The sequence below is a fragment of the Ursus maritimus genome, unplaced genomic scaffold (assembly GCF_017311325.1).
Source record: "Ursus maritimus isolate PB19 unplaced genomic scaffold, ASM1731132v1 scaffold_21, whole genome shotgun sequence".
Lineage (NCBI taxonomy): Eukaryota > Metazoa > Chordata > Mammalia > Carnivora > Ursidae > Ursus > Ursus maritimus.
In genome coordinates, this window is record NW_024424564.1 from 24,039,158 (window position 1) to 24,055,686 (window position 16,529).

General features: G+C 38.9%; 1 protein-coding gene across 1 annotated transcript in view; it reads left to right on the top strand.

Annotated features, from left to right (window-relative positions):
* The first annotated feature begins 2,529 nt into the window (after positions 1 to 2,529).
* Positions 2,530 to 16,529, top strand: part of ALX1 (ALX homeobox 1) — a 21,470-nt gene continuing 7,470 nt past the window's right edge. Inside the window, exons 1-3 of the mRNA XM_008687658.1 lie at positions 2,530 to 2,755; positions 5,618 to 5,922; positions 8,891 to 9,019. Of these exons, the coding sequence (XP_008685880.1) occupies positions 2,530 to 2,755; positions 5,618 to 5,922; positions 8,891 to 9,019 (660 nt within the window). The remainder of the gene's footprint in view (positions 2,756 to 5,617; positions 5,923 to 8,890; positions 9,020 to 16,529) is intronic.

The window sequence follows — 16,529 nt, forward strand, 5'->3', positions numbered from 1 at the left end:
GCTCTACGACGTAACTAAGTTTATAGCTAGGAGTTGTTTGTGTATTTCCTCAAGTCAGCAAGGCGTTATTCTTGCTGCTGTGAAATTAAAAAAAAATATCTATTAAATGACCATTTCTTTTTTCTTCTCCATTTTTTTTTTTTCCAGAAGGTCAGACTTGCAGAATATCTCTAAAGGTTAGGTACAGAGGGGGCTAGGGGAGAATAAAAAAAATCATCACCCCACGCAGAAATGCGTGGATAACTGGACACCCAACTTTCTGTCAGGGGCAGCTGGGAAACTAGCTAGAGTGCCCAGGAAGCACATGGCTGCTACTCGGCCTTAAGCGTGGTCGGGACGCCTGGACTACCCTCCCGCCAGCGTTTCTTTTGTTGTTGTTGTTGGTTGGTTGGGTGGGTGGGTTTTTGGTTTTTCCCCCTCCAGCCGCTGATGCCAGGGTTGTTCCCGCGTCTCGATTCAGTCCGGCTATCTCCCGGAGCGCTGTCCCGGGCAAGTTTTTCTTTGACCGCGCCCCCTTGAGATTTAACAGTTCGCTGTTGGTGCCGGCTGCAGGGCTCGGGAGATAGTAGTAAGAAGACAGCAAAAGCTATGTAATGCCAGGAATAGCGTCAGCTCTCGAGAACCGGACAGCGCGCTCCAGGCCACGCTGAGCGCGGCGCCACGTGAACTGAGCTGGTGCCCCCAGCCCCCTCTCGGGAGAAAGATCCTGGGCGCACAGAGGCTGCTACTCCGGGCCGCCCGGGCTCCGTTCGCCCGGATCTGGTGTTCCCGGCCGGCCTGCTTCTAGGGCAGTGCTAACCAAGGAGCTCCTCAGAGGTGCGCAGAGCTCCACGGTTGTTCCTCCGAGGCTGCGGGCCTGTCCTGGCCTCGAAGAGGGTCTACCAGGGGGCGGGAGCCAGCCAAGGCCGCAAGAGGCTGGAAATTCCCAAACCCACCCGGATGCCTGCCGGAGTTAGGCCTGGCCTCACCACTCTCAGAGTCGGGGCTGCGCAGCGTGCGCAAAGCCGTGGCGACGTTGCCAGGCTGGCCTGGGGAAGCGCGACGGGCGCTGCGAAGGCCTGTGCGAGAAAGGCGGTCAGGACCCTCGAACGGAGTCCTTCCGGGGAAGGTGCAGTCCATAGTCCTCAAATTGTGGGAGCTTTTCACCAAATTTGCCAGCTCAAGAGCCTGTTGCAAATGGCTGCCTTTTCGTGCCCAGGGCACTGTACACACTTCCCCTAGACGCCGCGGGCTTCTCGAAAGCCAGAGTCCATCCCAAAGCCACTCAAAGGGGATTTCAACCCCGCAGCGCTGCCCTGCCCTCAGGGAGCAACCAGCTCCCCGCCCATCCTAGCATCCCCCCCCCCACCCCGCCCTTCCCCGGGCCCAAACCCAGGCCCAGGCCTTGCCGGCGCCCGAAACGCCGCTTCGCTCCCGGCACGCGCTGTTCACGGTAACTCCACCGCCACTCTTTAAAAATAATTGTTTTAAAAACCACGCTGAAAGCCTTCCTCTTTCGTAAGCCTTTTGTGTAACGAGCCTCCCTCTGGCCTATACTAAGGGCCCTTTGTAGGAGGCACTTTTCCTAACAGGTTTTCCTAAAATAATCTGGATCGAAAGATTAAATAGTGGACCAAAGGGAGCGTTGGGAGGAGAGTGAGGAAATAGATGGGTATTGGCATAATGCTTTCAATGCCTCTTGTTCAGCTTCCCTCTCCCACCCATCACAAGCATGTCCACACGCCGCGGCATTCCAGAAAGAAAGGAAAGGCCAAGGGCTCATAAGCGCCGACAGCGCCAGGACGCCGAGCTCCTCCGGGTTGGAAGCAGAAGCGGCCCCTCCACCGCGGCCGACCCACTAAAGAACTGCCAATGTATCTGGCTTCTTGGGATTCGGGTTAATGTGGATCTTCCACATAAACGATTTACGGATGAAATAAAAGCCCTTTAGAGTAATACTTCCTTTCAAGGTCTTAAGACGCCTCTAAATCTTTCTGGTAGTGAGTGGCCGGCGTGGGGGCGGGGTGGGGACCGGGTGTCGGCCGCGCGGCCCGGAAGGGCGCAGAGAGCGGGGAGTGGAGGGTTAAGTGCTTTGCGATCTCACCAAGCTCTGCCGAAATGCCAGTCCACTGTCGCGGCGACAATGTTTCTGGGTGTCGGGGCCTCGTCCCTCCTGGCATTTGTCTGAAATGGAGCTGTCTGTCTAACCTAGGCCTGGACGCGCCCTACCCGGGTAAGTGGGGGAAGGTGGGGGTGGGGTGGGGGCGGAGGGGGACCCGGGGTGGAGTTAGTCGCCTGCCTATTTTCATATTCATTAGAACTGGGAGGATGCCCGAAGAGCCCAGCTGAGTTTCAAGATATAAAAGCAACTTCGGGTGCCCCCTTTCCAGCCGGGACGTATTATAGGGCTCGGAGCCGGGCAGCTCCCTGCGCCGCAGCGCTCGCTTCCCCTTCCCTCCTCCGCCCTCCCTTCTCCCGCCCACTTGCTCCCTCCCCCCAGCGCTCTCCAGCCTCCGTGCCCCAGGAGCTCCGCAACAGCCTTCCAGGATTATGGAGTTTCTGAGCGAGAAGTTTGCCCTCAAGAGCCCGCCGAGTAAAAACAGTGACTTCTACATGGGCGCAGGAGGCGCATTGGAGCACGTTATGGAGACGCTGGACAATGAGTCCTTTTACAGCAAAGCGTCGGCGGGCAAATGCGTGCAGGCCTTCGGGCCCCTGCCCCGCGCGGAGCATCACGTGCGCCTGGAGAGAGCCTCGCCCTGTCAGGAGAGCAGCGGTGAGTCGCCTGCCCGAGGCTCGGCCACCCTTCCGCAAACCCTAAGTGCGGGGACGTGTCGGGACAGGCAGGCGGGGAGGAAGGAAGGAAGAAAGGAAGGAAAGGGGGAGCGAGAGAGCCCGGAGGGCGGAGGAAGGCAATGGAACAGTGAGCGTTTTAAGGAGCGGTGTTTTGGCTGCAGCCGACTTTGAGGGGCAAAGGAAGGACTAGGCACCGGATTGCCTCCGCGCGGTTCTCTTTAAGCGGTCGAATGCAGTCGCTCCTGGGTCCCGGACTCCCGCTATCTAGGACCCAGGCGTAAACTGATAGGGCGGTAAATAGAGTGTAATTGAGTCAAGACAGCGCGCTTCCTCTGTGAGCCCGACGCGCTGCCCCCGGAGAAGGAGCTGAAATCGATCATAGCTCGTTAGAGGACGTCACTGTCGTCACGAATAAGAAAACTTTGAGTTCCTTTAGGTGAAAAACCTTTTAAAGAAAGTTTTCTAAGACGTAGCGGAATTTTGTGAAGTTGGAAGATTGCTAGATTAGCTTGTGCGAAGTTGTGATTTCGGATTCTTTGGGTTTGCAATACAGCACACATAAATTTTTGCTAAACACCAAATCATTTTCAATAGCTTCGGGTAAAGAATCCCAATAGCAGCACTCACTCCCGAACTCTGTACTGTCTATTTCTCTGACTCCACATTAAAAGTCACCTAAGGACCCTTTCTCGGAATGCTTCTGGGTGAAATCTTCAACTTTGAAAGGCCAAGTATCTCAAAGTCAAAATGTTAACAAAACAAACCATCTATCTTTTCTATCTTGTAACCCAATACAAACCTATTTTTTTAGATCGCGACAGCTAAAGCAAGTTTACAATTCCAAGAGGACTTTTCCTTATCATTGTATATATTCCACAGTTAAGCTGTAAGGAGCGGGTTGCTTTAAAATAACAAACGAATTAAGTGTGAAGTATTTACAACAAGCTTCCCGCCCCCTGTTTTAATGGAGGGTCAAAATCTGGCAAGATACTGACTCATAGGGGCTCATTTTCTAAATACTTTGTACACAGTTAAGTTTTTTAAAAAACCATCTCGTATATTTTACTTACTCAGCATTGCAAATTACTTTTGACTTGCAAGGTTGAGCCAAAAATATAGGTGGGAACGACAGAGAAAATCAGTTAAATCGTTTTCAGTCATTGATGTAGAAAGACACACGCAATTAATTTTTATTTTTAATATGCTCAATTTTTGGCTTTCTGGTTGTATTTCAGACTGCAGTATCTTTATTTTTGGAATTCTTATAATGTATACGTAAAGTTACTCGAATGGACAGGATTTTAAAAAAAAAGATTCTCTGATGTCCTGTGTTACTGCTGGATAGGACTACATCCTATTTTAAATTGTCGGGAATCCAAAATAAGAAGAGAAATAGGTGCTTTTTGATATCTTAACAACTTTTTAACGAACATCACATTTTTAGGATGAATTTTAATAGGAAAGTATTAAGTAAGATGAATGTAGGCAGCAGTTCGCTAAATTTAGGAAAGCTCCTGTCTTTCTGCCGAGATGCCCTTAGCCTCACGGCTGCTTCCCCTCCCCCATCCCTAATTACCGAAGTTCCCCATTTAACTCTGCCCAAGACAAAACCGTATTGTTAACCAGTCATGGCTCTTCTTTATATCTAGTTTTACATCACATCTTTTGCATAAAAGATATTAGGCATTTAAGTTATTGTAGGTCTTAAAGTTCAAAACGTTGCTGTAATGACTAGAGCAGTTGCTAAAATACGTTATGAGAGAATTTAAAAACAGATAAAAACAAAAAAAGGATGGCAGTTCATTGGAAATTATTGTTCTGGTGGGTTCACTTTACTTTTTCAAAAACTCTTTCCAATTTCATTATATGCATCCATTGCATTTGTGTGTGTGTGTGTGTGTGTGTGTGGCCCCATATGATAGATTTTGTTTTATATCATATTGCAAACATGCCATCAGATCTGGAGGAAATCACTGAAAGTAAAACACCCCTAAACAGAATGGAAGATGACATCTTTTGTAATCTTTTGATGGATGTTTTAATATCTCTGCTTTAGGGAAAAATAAAGCTTTCTGTCTTAAAACATATTACATGAGTTAAACATAAATACAACCTATTTAGGAAGAACTGCAAGTGAGTTTTTACACTAAAGAAGCCTATGTAAATCTTATTCTGTTCTATAAGAAGCACTTCCAGAAACTGATATGAAAGTCATTAATTTAGTAGATCACTTTTTGGAAAAAAAAAAAAAGATTAAAAAGCAGACATGAATATACAGTCTAAATATTCAAAATATAGTAGAAATAAAACCATATCTTAAACCTGTAGTCCATACATTTTGCGTGGAGCAGGAAGATAACTTTTAGGAAGAGTTTGGATTTGGGTTTACAGATATTTTTAAAATTGAAATTTTTCAGTTTTTAAAATTGAAATGTCTTTCTTGAGCCATGTAAGTAGCTCGATTTTGTCTGCTGTGAATAAGGACATACATCATTTACCTTAAATTTGGTTCATTTTTTCAAAAATTAGGCTCAATTTTTTAAAAATCTAGAGCATCTTTTAATTTGATCATCTTGATTATAAATTATGTGCGTAAGCATTACATTAGCCCTGTATAAATAAATCTGGCAAATTATGTGAGTTCCATGTGCACATTTTAAAATGGCCTTAAGCCTTCCCAAAGTGGACTAATAATAGTACACGATGTGGTGTTTGAATTAATACTGGCACAATAAATCATTCGCAGACCGCTTTCCTGATGCTCTACATTACCTCAACTTAATTTCTTCATTGAAATGTTTCTCAGTCCTGAGAACTGTTGTTTTCCCCCCTCTGGGTACAGTGAACTATGGGATCACTAAAGTAGAAGGACAGCCTCTTCACACCGAACTAAATAGAGCTATGGACAACTGTAACAGTCTCCGGATGTCTCCCGTGAAAGGGATGCCAGAAAAGGGAGAACTGGATGAACTTGGGGATAAATGTGACAGCAACGTCTCCAGCAGTAAGAAGCGGAGACACCGAACCACCTTCACCAGCCTGCAGCTGGAGGAGCTGGAGAAGGTCTTTCAGAAAACCCATTACCCGGATGTATACGTCAGAGAACAGCTTGCTCTGAGGACAGAGCTCACGGAGGCCAGGGTGCAGGTAGGAGCCAAATGAAGGCCTTGGGTGTGTGTTGGGAAGGGGAGATACTGGTAGAATAATTCAATGGTTGCATTTTGCCACAACAGAAGAAACCGATTCTCCAACTAAAGATCCAGCACTAGGTATTATATGCATGTGGGTTACTAAAATTTCTTTTTCCTTGCAAATGATTTAATCACACAAAAACATAAAAGAACACTTCACTTATTACATAGGCATACAAATTAATGATTATTTAAAGAAAGAGAATATCATAAATATCTCTAATTTAAAAATTAATTTTTGAAGGGCAAAAACAGAATCATAGCTATCTATTTACTAATACATTCATTTTATTTTTTTTCTATTTTATCAGCTATTAAGGTTCTTTTTAGGTTACATACCAGGTATTGGTAAGTTATTTGTGTGATGGCCCATAGATCTATAATTTTCTTGAGATTGGGGTTATAATAAAACGAAGAAAAAAAATGAAACAATCTCACAAATCCCCAATTGTTCTATATACCATAACTTATTTTTACTGTGTATGAAGAAAGATCATATAGCTCACTTATAATTTTTCTAGCTCTAATAGTTGCCTGGCCATTCCATTTTAACTTTTAAATGTAGATAGCTATGCCTCTTTGCAGAGGCAATAGAAATAATTATCTTGAAGTAATTTTAAAAGATATACTCAATTATATCTATAAGTCATATTCAAATTATCAAATTGGATGGCACAATATACTGAATTTTTAAAAATCATTTGAAAAAATTATATTAGGTAAAATTCTATCTCTTAGGAATATTTTATTTTTACTAGAGTTGCTATTCTAAAACTACATTTTATTAGTTTTCAAGTAACAATCTCAGGGTATAGCCTGTTTCTTTGTGTGTTTTTACCACGCTAAACAGGAGAATATTGAAGTTTGCAATTCCCATACAGTAGGAAAATAGAGAAATGAATAAGATAGTGAAGAATTTTGTCCTGAGAGTAATATTTCTTCTGAAGATTAAGCCATTGTAAGGCCGTTTCATCATTAAAGGCAACATTTGGTGGCGTGGGAATACCAAGCAGCAGGATTTTTCTTTAGCTTCTGGAGGCGAATAGTTACTTTATTTTAATTCAGGAAGTAAATATACAGAAAGTTGATGCTAGTGAAGAATTTTAGAATTGTCAAGTGTTAACATCAGCCCCGTGTGTCTGTTGTTTTATTTTTATTTTTTGCCTTGTGTTCATATATTTGAATTAGTTATACTTGTAACCATAGAAAATATGTTTACACATAGAATGATCAGCTGCGCACAATGGATGTTTTCGCCTTAACGTGTCATCAACTCCTGATTAATTTTTGTCTAAAAACATGCACGAGAGCCAACCTGAACCTAATTTACTCAGGTTTTCTCTTTCTGGCTTTTCATATCAGAGTGGTAATTCATACCTATTTTAAGGAGATTATAAAGCTCTTTTTTCTCTATAAAAAAAAACACAAGAAAACCTCATTACTAAATTTCCTTACTATGCTCCTAGTGCCTGTGAAGATAGGAAGAAAATCTGTTTTGGTTTGTTGTTGATATTGTTTTGGGCCCTGGTCATTATGTGCAATACACCTTTACCAACAGTCTTCTAAGAAACCATACTGACCAGGTAGCTCTCTTTGCCATATTTTAATTGCTGGAAACTCTTTAAAGTGCCTCCTTAAATATGCAGTACGTGCTTGCACATTGAACTGAGGCTTAATATGTATCCGTAAGTGTGATGGTAGAGATAGAGAAGATTACAATTAAATATGAAAGGAGTAAACATTTCAAGTAAGTTTTAACAGTTTTAACAATCTACACTTCTCTATGTGATTTCTGGCTTCTTTTGTAAGTATTTTGTATTCTGAACAGAGTTCTGTAGGGACTGAAGAGCCTCCTGACAGCTGCTCGTGAAATGTCTACTCAAAAATACCAAATAACACATACTGAATATAATGTTTTGTGTCTCCCTTTAGTTCATTAAAATATTAAAGTGAAGATTCTGGGGAGCTCCAGGTGTGAATTAGTGATTATTTAACCCTCTGAGGAAGATGGCTGTTATGATAAATATTATTAATATAGAAATAAAGAAATCTGGATGGAAGCTTAGGGATTCTGTAGGGCTGAAGTAACTCACAGGCTTACTTGAACTTGGTTATACCTTCCCATTTATCTTATTTATACCTGTAAGTCTGTTATATTGGAGAAATGATTTGGAGATTTCTGAGCATTTCCTATAAGGGAAGATAAGTATTATAAGTGGTGTAATTGATGTAATAAGCACATTTGTGTATTTTAAAACCAGAGTTCGATTTCAGATGGTTCCATTTTACCTAGAGTCTTTATCATGCTCAATATAATAGGTAATCTTAATATTTTCAGTTTCTAAATAATCATGATATTTCTGCCAGTGCCACATGTTTGGATGTAATCTTTGTGTTTAAATTTTTCTAAGATTATCTAAGTATGGGTACAACCCAGCACAGTCTTCACTTTGTGACATGTTCTAAAGATAATTGTTTTTGACAGACCCAGATACTAATTTGGTTATAGTTTGGCTGGGTTAATATTATGTGCATAACCCCAAACTAAAAAGTCATGAATGTCTTCCAGATTTGCAGCATTCTCTGAGAAGAGGATTATCTATGATAATTTGGAGACAAAAGGAGTCTTCAAAATCCTATAATCCCTTTTTATTTTCCAAAATGAAAAAAAAAAAACAGAGGCTGAGACATATTAAATAATTTTTTAAAGTATTTCCTCCTTTTCTATTAATTTATATTGCCTCATGAACATAGCACTTATCAGGGTGAAATAGAAAGTAAAATTTGTGGATACTTTTGTGACATAAATTTCTTTCTTAGTGATTTTGTTGACCTGGTTTGTTGTTTCTGAGCTGTGTCTTTTAACATCACCATTGCATTTTCACATATTCCTCAGCTAAAATTCTACTTTTTAAAAAAATTAGGTTTGGTTTCAAAATCGAAGGGCCAAGTGGAGAAAAAGGGAACGTTATGGCCAAATACAACAAGCTAAAAGCCATTTCGCTGCCACCTATGATATATCAGTTTTGCCAAGGACTGACAGCTATCCACAGGTATGGTAAACTTCACAGAATACTGACCGTGAAAAATAGATGTGGTTTGTATATTCTTAAAAGGGCTATTATTATTGGCTTTATTATATCTAATACAATAGTAGAGAATGAAAATTTTAACCTCCAGGAGACTTTTTGCATGTTTGTTAGATGTTTATTTTACTAGAATATTTATTTTGTTATTATTTTCTTTTAGAGCCATTTGTTCAAAAATATTTTAGGTCCCTTCCTTGTTACACATTGCAACAGCTAAAGTAGCATCATTCATAGCATAAGCCTTTTAATTAGTCTACATTTTAGCTATTCAGACTTGTTTCCTTTGTTAACTTTTCAAAATAAATAAAGCATTGCTTGGCGTGCTGTCTCTGTGGCTAATGTTTTATGAACTATTCCCTAACCCAGTGTCTGGTGTGGTCTATGAAACCTTCAGTTCCACTTAAAAATCTCCCTTTTCCTATGTTGTCTTTCCAGCTTTGAAGTTACTCATTGTTTTAAGGAGACATTTAGCCCTTGGTTACTTAAAACATACATTGGCTTAGTACTGGAGATCACTGAAACAATTTGTCACATTAAAAAACACATCCACCCCTTTATAATGGGAACTCTCACCTCATTTTAAAGAGCATTTAAAAATTCGTTTTCTTCTCATTTTTTCCTTTTAATTTAGAGGCCTTATTTTTTCTTTCTCACAACTTTGTAATGCATGTAAATAAAATACGTTTTATCTTTTGAATTGGACAGTAATTTTTCCTATTACCGAGTTATAGTATTTGGAACTGTAGTTGGTACATGATAAGGAACAAGACATTTGTTTCATTCCTTACTGTTTAAGGATATGCATTGTTACAGACCATTTTGAAAACAAATATGTAACATATATGCTGGGGGAATAGCTTGACAGTCCAGTAACCAAATCTTCGCCACCCCAAACTTAAGGGTATTCATTTTCTTCAACTCTAAGTTCATACCCTGTGAGCATGAATCCAGTCCTTTCGTTTTGTTCATCCTTATATTCTGATGCCTTTTATGATTCTTAAAAACCTATTTTGAGACCTTCACCCTTCCAGACAAATTCTACAAATTTATTAATGTAACGTTATATGTGAGTAAAAGCCTTAGAGATCACCTAGTTCAGTCCTTTTAAACGTTAGGAAACGAAAGCCGTGGGAGGTAAGGAATTGGCCCGTGATCACAGGAGTGCTTCCTCATGGGCCAGCCTATGGCGAGCTGCCGCAGCTAAGCCTCGCCGCTGTGATCTGCTGGACGGCAGCCCTTTGAATAAATGTCCATACCTGCCATCAGAAGAACCGTGTTTTTTCTTACTCTTAAAAATTGATCTTAAAGTAGTTCCTTTATTTTTTCCTCCAGTTTAAAAGCATGTATATATATATATACTCTGTTATTTACCATCACAGGGCCAATGAGCTTTTATTCAGCGAGTAGTTTTGAGTGTCGTGGTTGAGTTCTGAACATAGTACTCTGAGGAGGTCTCCGTGGTAGGCTCTAGATTCCATGAGAGCAGCTCTGGAGTGGTTTTGTAGTTGTGAACACAGCCATAGCCCTTACTGTATCAGGCAGTGTTCTAAGCAGGTTGCATGTGGTAACTCGTTTCATCCTTCCCATGATCTTATGCAGTAGGTGTTATTAATTAGTTATGCTCATTTCCCATATGAGGAAACTGAAGCACAGAGAGGGGAGATATTTACTTATCTTCACTGGTAGGGATCTCATCACAGGCAGTCTGGCTCCCACGTGCAAGATCTTAACCCATACAATAGACTGTCTCTCCCAACGACTATGTTGAAAAGATCGAATAATTAATAAATGAATAGCAAAGGTAAGGCCTAAGTGGCATTATTCAAGTCTGCGGTTTAGTTCAGGGGAGTGGAAACTATACTCAGAGCCAGTGAAATAACAACGGAAAGGACCAAGATGGCGTATATTGGCGTGGACTTTATATAAGTGTGAACCACTTCACCGTGACGAACTTAGAAATAAAGTTACAAATTAATGAACTCTTTTCAAATGGACTTTATACCATCTTACTACTTACAACATACTGTTTTTGGCACCTTTTTATTTCAGTCTTCGTTGCTTTCCTTGGAAACCCCATTTCCCTTTTCCCTTGGTGTGTGTGTGTGTGTGTGTGTGTGTGTGTGTTTCCCCCACTTCCCTGTGCCCTGCTGGTGGTTGTCTTATCTCTAACTTCCCTCTCCTCTTCAGTGCAACGTAGAATATTTAGAATAGTGCCTGGCACAAACTAAGCTCTTTATAAGGGCTCAGTGTAACTTAACATACTCTTAGTCATGCTTTTCTCCTGGGATTATCTTGCCATCATGTTATTGTGCCTCCTAGCTTTTGAGATTGTCAGTTAACACACTGGGGTGACCCACTAAGCAGCTCAAGCAGGAAGGGAGATGGTACAATCGAATTATACAGTCAATAGTCTTTTCCACTCCAAAAAAGGACTCATTTACAAATTTCCCCTCACAAATCATGGGAATTTTGCACTAATTCTCCCTGTGGTTTCTCCATAATTTATGTACATTCGTTATACCAACTCTTAATTTAAGTATGGCAACACAGGCATCACATGTTGAAGTTATTGTTTTTGAAGTTATTTTGACAGTATAATTCATCAACAATAATAAAATCAATACTGTAAAATCCATAGTAATTTTTTATATTGGTAAGTCATTAAATGTTTGGTTGCCAAAAATACTGAAACCAAGTGTCTCTCACTCCCCACTGTGGGTATTGGAGAGAGTCAGGAAAATTCCATTTTAACTTAAAAATATGTGGGTGATTTTTTTTTTATTTTGAAGAAATAATTATGCCAAGATCATGTCTCTCAAACTTCAGCCTAAAGGAAACTTTTTCTTAAGCATGTGTCTTGAAAATAGAAATTACAATCAGAAAAATAGGAACCAAAACAGAATCCAGCAACCCAGTACAGTCAGACCCTTGGTTACTGAGCTTGGTTACTGTTACTAATTACAGAAAAAAAATATTAATTACCAAAAAGTTGGAAACTAGAAAACCAGAAACAGGATAGAAATGAAGAATTAACAATTTGGCAGGAAAACAGCAGCATACACAGAAATACATGAAAAACAGGAATGGTTGGGAAAATGATCTCCTCAGGTCTGCTCAATGTGAATAATAATCTTGCCAGCTATAAAAGTATCTCTATATAACATATAAGTTTATTTATGAATAGTAATTAATATTTTCTAAAGTCTTCTAAATACTTTGTTTCCATTGCTCTCATTACCAAATAGTAACAACAGCCCTACTGGTAGAATTAAAACCTACCAGTTGAGGGCTTGTTTTTAAGCCAGGCTTCTTTCTGACAGCCATTAACTCAGTGAATTTAAGTCCAGGTTTTCTGAGTACAGGGGTTCAGAGCTCTTTACGCAGCATCCCTGAGCAATGAAATATTTCAATTTTGACCCTAAAAACACCAAATCACTTTGGAGAGCAAACGTGCTTTCATTTTTTAAATGTATAAAATAATGATATAAAGCATTTAAAAAAATGTAGACACTTTTAGACTGTGTTCGGGTATTCTCTTTTTAAGCTTGTTCATATTTGATAGCAAGCAAACAGTGAGAGGAGAGATGTCAATAGTAATACACTTTAAGGTCGTACATTTTGATGTACTGAAAAATAGTGTCTGTTTTTTAAAAGCCCTTTATTTTGGCTCGCGATGTATCAGTTGTCATCTGGCAGCACCATGATTTAGCTAAATGAAACTAGCCTACCTGATGCTCTCCATGACATGACCTTTCAAACAACAGTCATGCGCTCCATCTAGTCCCTGTGCTGAGCTGAATCTGATCCTCTGTCTTGAATTCCCTCCCGTCCCCTAACCTGTGTTTCCTCCAGGAAACCTTCCCTCAGTTCTCCCTCAATCAGCACATCACTTCCTCACTGACTAGTGGTGGAGCTTACCCAGCGTCTGCCGCCCCGTTTACACTCTAAAGCACTCATGCTTTAGAAAGGATGATTCAGTTCTTAACTTCGTATTACAACAGTATCTAGCAAATTATGTATACACCGAAGAGATGTGGAAAAAAGCCGTTTCACGTCAACATTCTGGAATATGTTAGGAACCCCAAATTAACCAATTTTCAGTTAAAACAGATGATTTCTGAATCTCTGCTGTGAACCGTCTCGGGGGGCCTCAGCAATTAACTTTCTCTCTCTGAGTCTCAGTTTCTTCCTCTGTTGGAAGAAATAGATCACGAAGATTTTGCAGAACGCTTTCGACTTATTTTTTTTTTCCAGAGTTATTTGCATTTTAGTCAACAAATACATGCTAGGTACTGTTTGAGGCACGAGGGTTATGTAAACCATCCAGACAGAATCTCTTGCTTTTTGGTCAGATTTTGAACCAGGTGATATTCGTACCAAATTCTGCAGACACTTCTTGATGCAGCCTACACCCAGCAGACCAAAAAGACCTATATACTTTTGTCTTTGAGTTGAAAAAGCAAGCATCTATCGAGTAGATTCTAATTTATTTCTAATTTATGAAGACCAGAGCATTTCTTTAAATAATTATTCTGTTGAATAAAATATCTTTCAAGGTATAAACATTCTCTGGAGGATTATAGCCAGCCTTTGTTCTTACCAGAAACTCTAGTTTCATGCCCTTAGGTTTGGCTCAGATCACATGTGCATCGACTTTATCGTTTACTTGCTGGGTGATGTTGGGTAAGTCTCCTGACTTCCTTGATCTTCAGATTCTTTCGTTGTAAAATGGAGATATTATTGGTGCTAGAGTGGGTGGTGTGGATCTCATCATCCTAAATGCTTTTTCTGTCATTGAGAGGACTAAATTGATTTCCAAACAGTCTGTGGAGCGAAGTCATGGGACTTGCGGAGGGCTAGGTGTTCATGTTTGACTATGGGCTTCACAGCCAGGGAGTTGTGGGTTCAGATCCTGACTCTGCTACTTAATAGATTGTAGACCTTTGGCGAATGAATTAACTTCTAGGCATATTTCTCCTCATTTGTAAAATGGGTATAAAAGTTCATAGGACGTTTGTGAAGATTAGAAGCAACAGTTTCTGCAAAGTACTTAGGACATTGCTCGGGACATAATGAGTGCTCAGTAAATAGTAATAACCCTGTAATAGCCATTAGTCATTATTGATTCTACAGTAGAGAGGTCGCTAAGTGGTGGGAATGTTCTGTTATTGTAGCATTGAAGCTAATCCAATTTTTGAGTAAATTCACTATTTAAGGGTCTACGGAAAGATCAAATTTAGTTAAATGTACTTTCCTCTTTAAATTGGGACAACCAAATATGGTAATTTAAGGAATGTTTGAGTATATTCTAAATCCACCAAAATTATTTTCTCATGAAGAAAATATTTTCATCAAAAAAATTTAAAAGGTTTGAAGTTGTTTCCCACCAAAATTTTTCATGGGGTTTTGCTCAGTATATAGTGAGAATCATAACTAAATTTATGTTTACGTAATATACAAGGGGACCCATGCAGTGTCTTGCTTTCTGTTGTTTAATTGATGACTTAATAAATATATGCCATTTGGAGTTTGAACGTACCAAAGGTTGGATTCAAGTTATAAATAATTTGTAGTCATTGGAGTAATTTAAAACACAGATGCAAGCTGTACAACATTTCTAGTTTAACAAATTCTGTTTCAAGCATTGTAATTATACAGTTTTTTTTAAAGGAAATGTTAACATTTCTGTAAGACAGTGATTGTGAAAATATTGTTCTGCCCTTCTTAAGTCTAGTGTCAGTTTCTGTACTAATCTTAACGTTTACATTTACTTAAGCTAAATAAAGAATATGGAACTTGACTCCTTCAACCACTGTGGTTTAGCAATTTAAAGGCGTCTGAAACAGTAAATAAATAACCAAAAATCTTTTTTAAATGTTAGTAAATGTTGCTATACTTGGTGCATTGTATAATAAATATTCTCATATCTATGAGACAACCAATTTAAATGGTCCCATAGTGATACAGTGAACCTTCTCTTAGGATCAATGGAGGACAAAAATATTAACATCACTGGGTCAACAAATCATATTGATATAAAATTGCTAATTTAGTTAAGTGTATAAAAATATATACAAGTTATATAACGATTTGTATAAGAATATTTCATATATATGTAAAATATTTCATATATATGTAAAGTATATATACATATATATATAAGTTACATGTACCATCAATTAAGTGAAGACGCAGCTAGACACAAAGAGGGAATAATTTTTATTTTGTTGAAAATACAAACACTTTACAGAGATTAAAAAAAATATCCTGCAAAAGAAGCAAAGTGCATTCATATCTTAGAATATGAATATAGACATTTTTTTGAAAAATGTGATATTCAAGTTATTTAATATGACTTACTGACTTTACATAGTAATAATAACTTAGCTTTTTTTTTTTTTTTTTTTTGCTTTTACTAGGTGATTGCTGTTAAAGCATTGAATGTAACTGAATTGGTCATGAGTATTTTATAGTTTAAGAGGAAAGAATAAATTAATAAATTGAGTAGTTTACCAAAATAAATATATATGTAAAAATAAATGATTGAAGAGTGCTATTGTTGCTTATACACATAAAAACTACCTTACGGGGGATGGAGAAGAACCAGAGGGGCAATTAAGCCTGAGAAGTCTGTGCCAACAGACCTTGGGTTAAGACCTGCAGCACACATTGTTATTGCTAGTGTGAACTTATGATATATTTTAACTCAGAGTTTTTGCTCGCCATATTTATTAAGCCTCTAAATTTAAAAATATCCTGTGCAGATTAAAGTATTTGCATATTGGATTTATATTTTAAGTTATTAATTCACAAGGAAAACTTAATTTATATTTTAACCTTTGTTTCCTATAGTTGTGGATTTTGTTTTAATTGGGGAATTGTGTCATTAGAAATGAATCAAGTGCTGTCAACAATGGCTATCATGCATGTATTCAAATACATGAAAAATAATGTGACAGTTAATTGGAAAAGACTCCATGTTGATCACTGTTGCTGAATAATAAGTAAAATAGCAAATCCTAAGTGCTATTGCTTTATTCCCTCCTTAGGTGAGTTGGTTTGAAAAGTGTCATTTTAAGGCATATAGAGTGAGATTTCCTGTACGTCTTTTTAATGATCATGATTACCATACAGTTTAAGCACACATCCAACACTAAAAGAAGAGAAAAAAATGTCCTTAATGTTTCTTATACTTTTGACTTGGAGCACATATTTCAAAAAGCATTTAAGTGATGCAGAATTTAAACACATTTATGTGATGTCATTCTGAAAATTTCCAGACATTAACATATCTTATGAAGGTTAGTGCTCTTAATTTTTGCACTAAAAAGATACATATAATTATTTTTCTGTAAAGCAGTTTTCTTCTCAGATTTTTAGTCTCATATGATTGTTATATCTTACAGTGATTTTTTAATGGAAGATTCACTCTTGTTCCAAATCTCTGTACATATTTCTAAGATGGAATTTTATT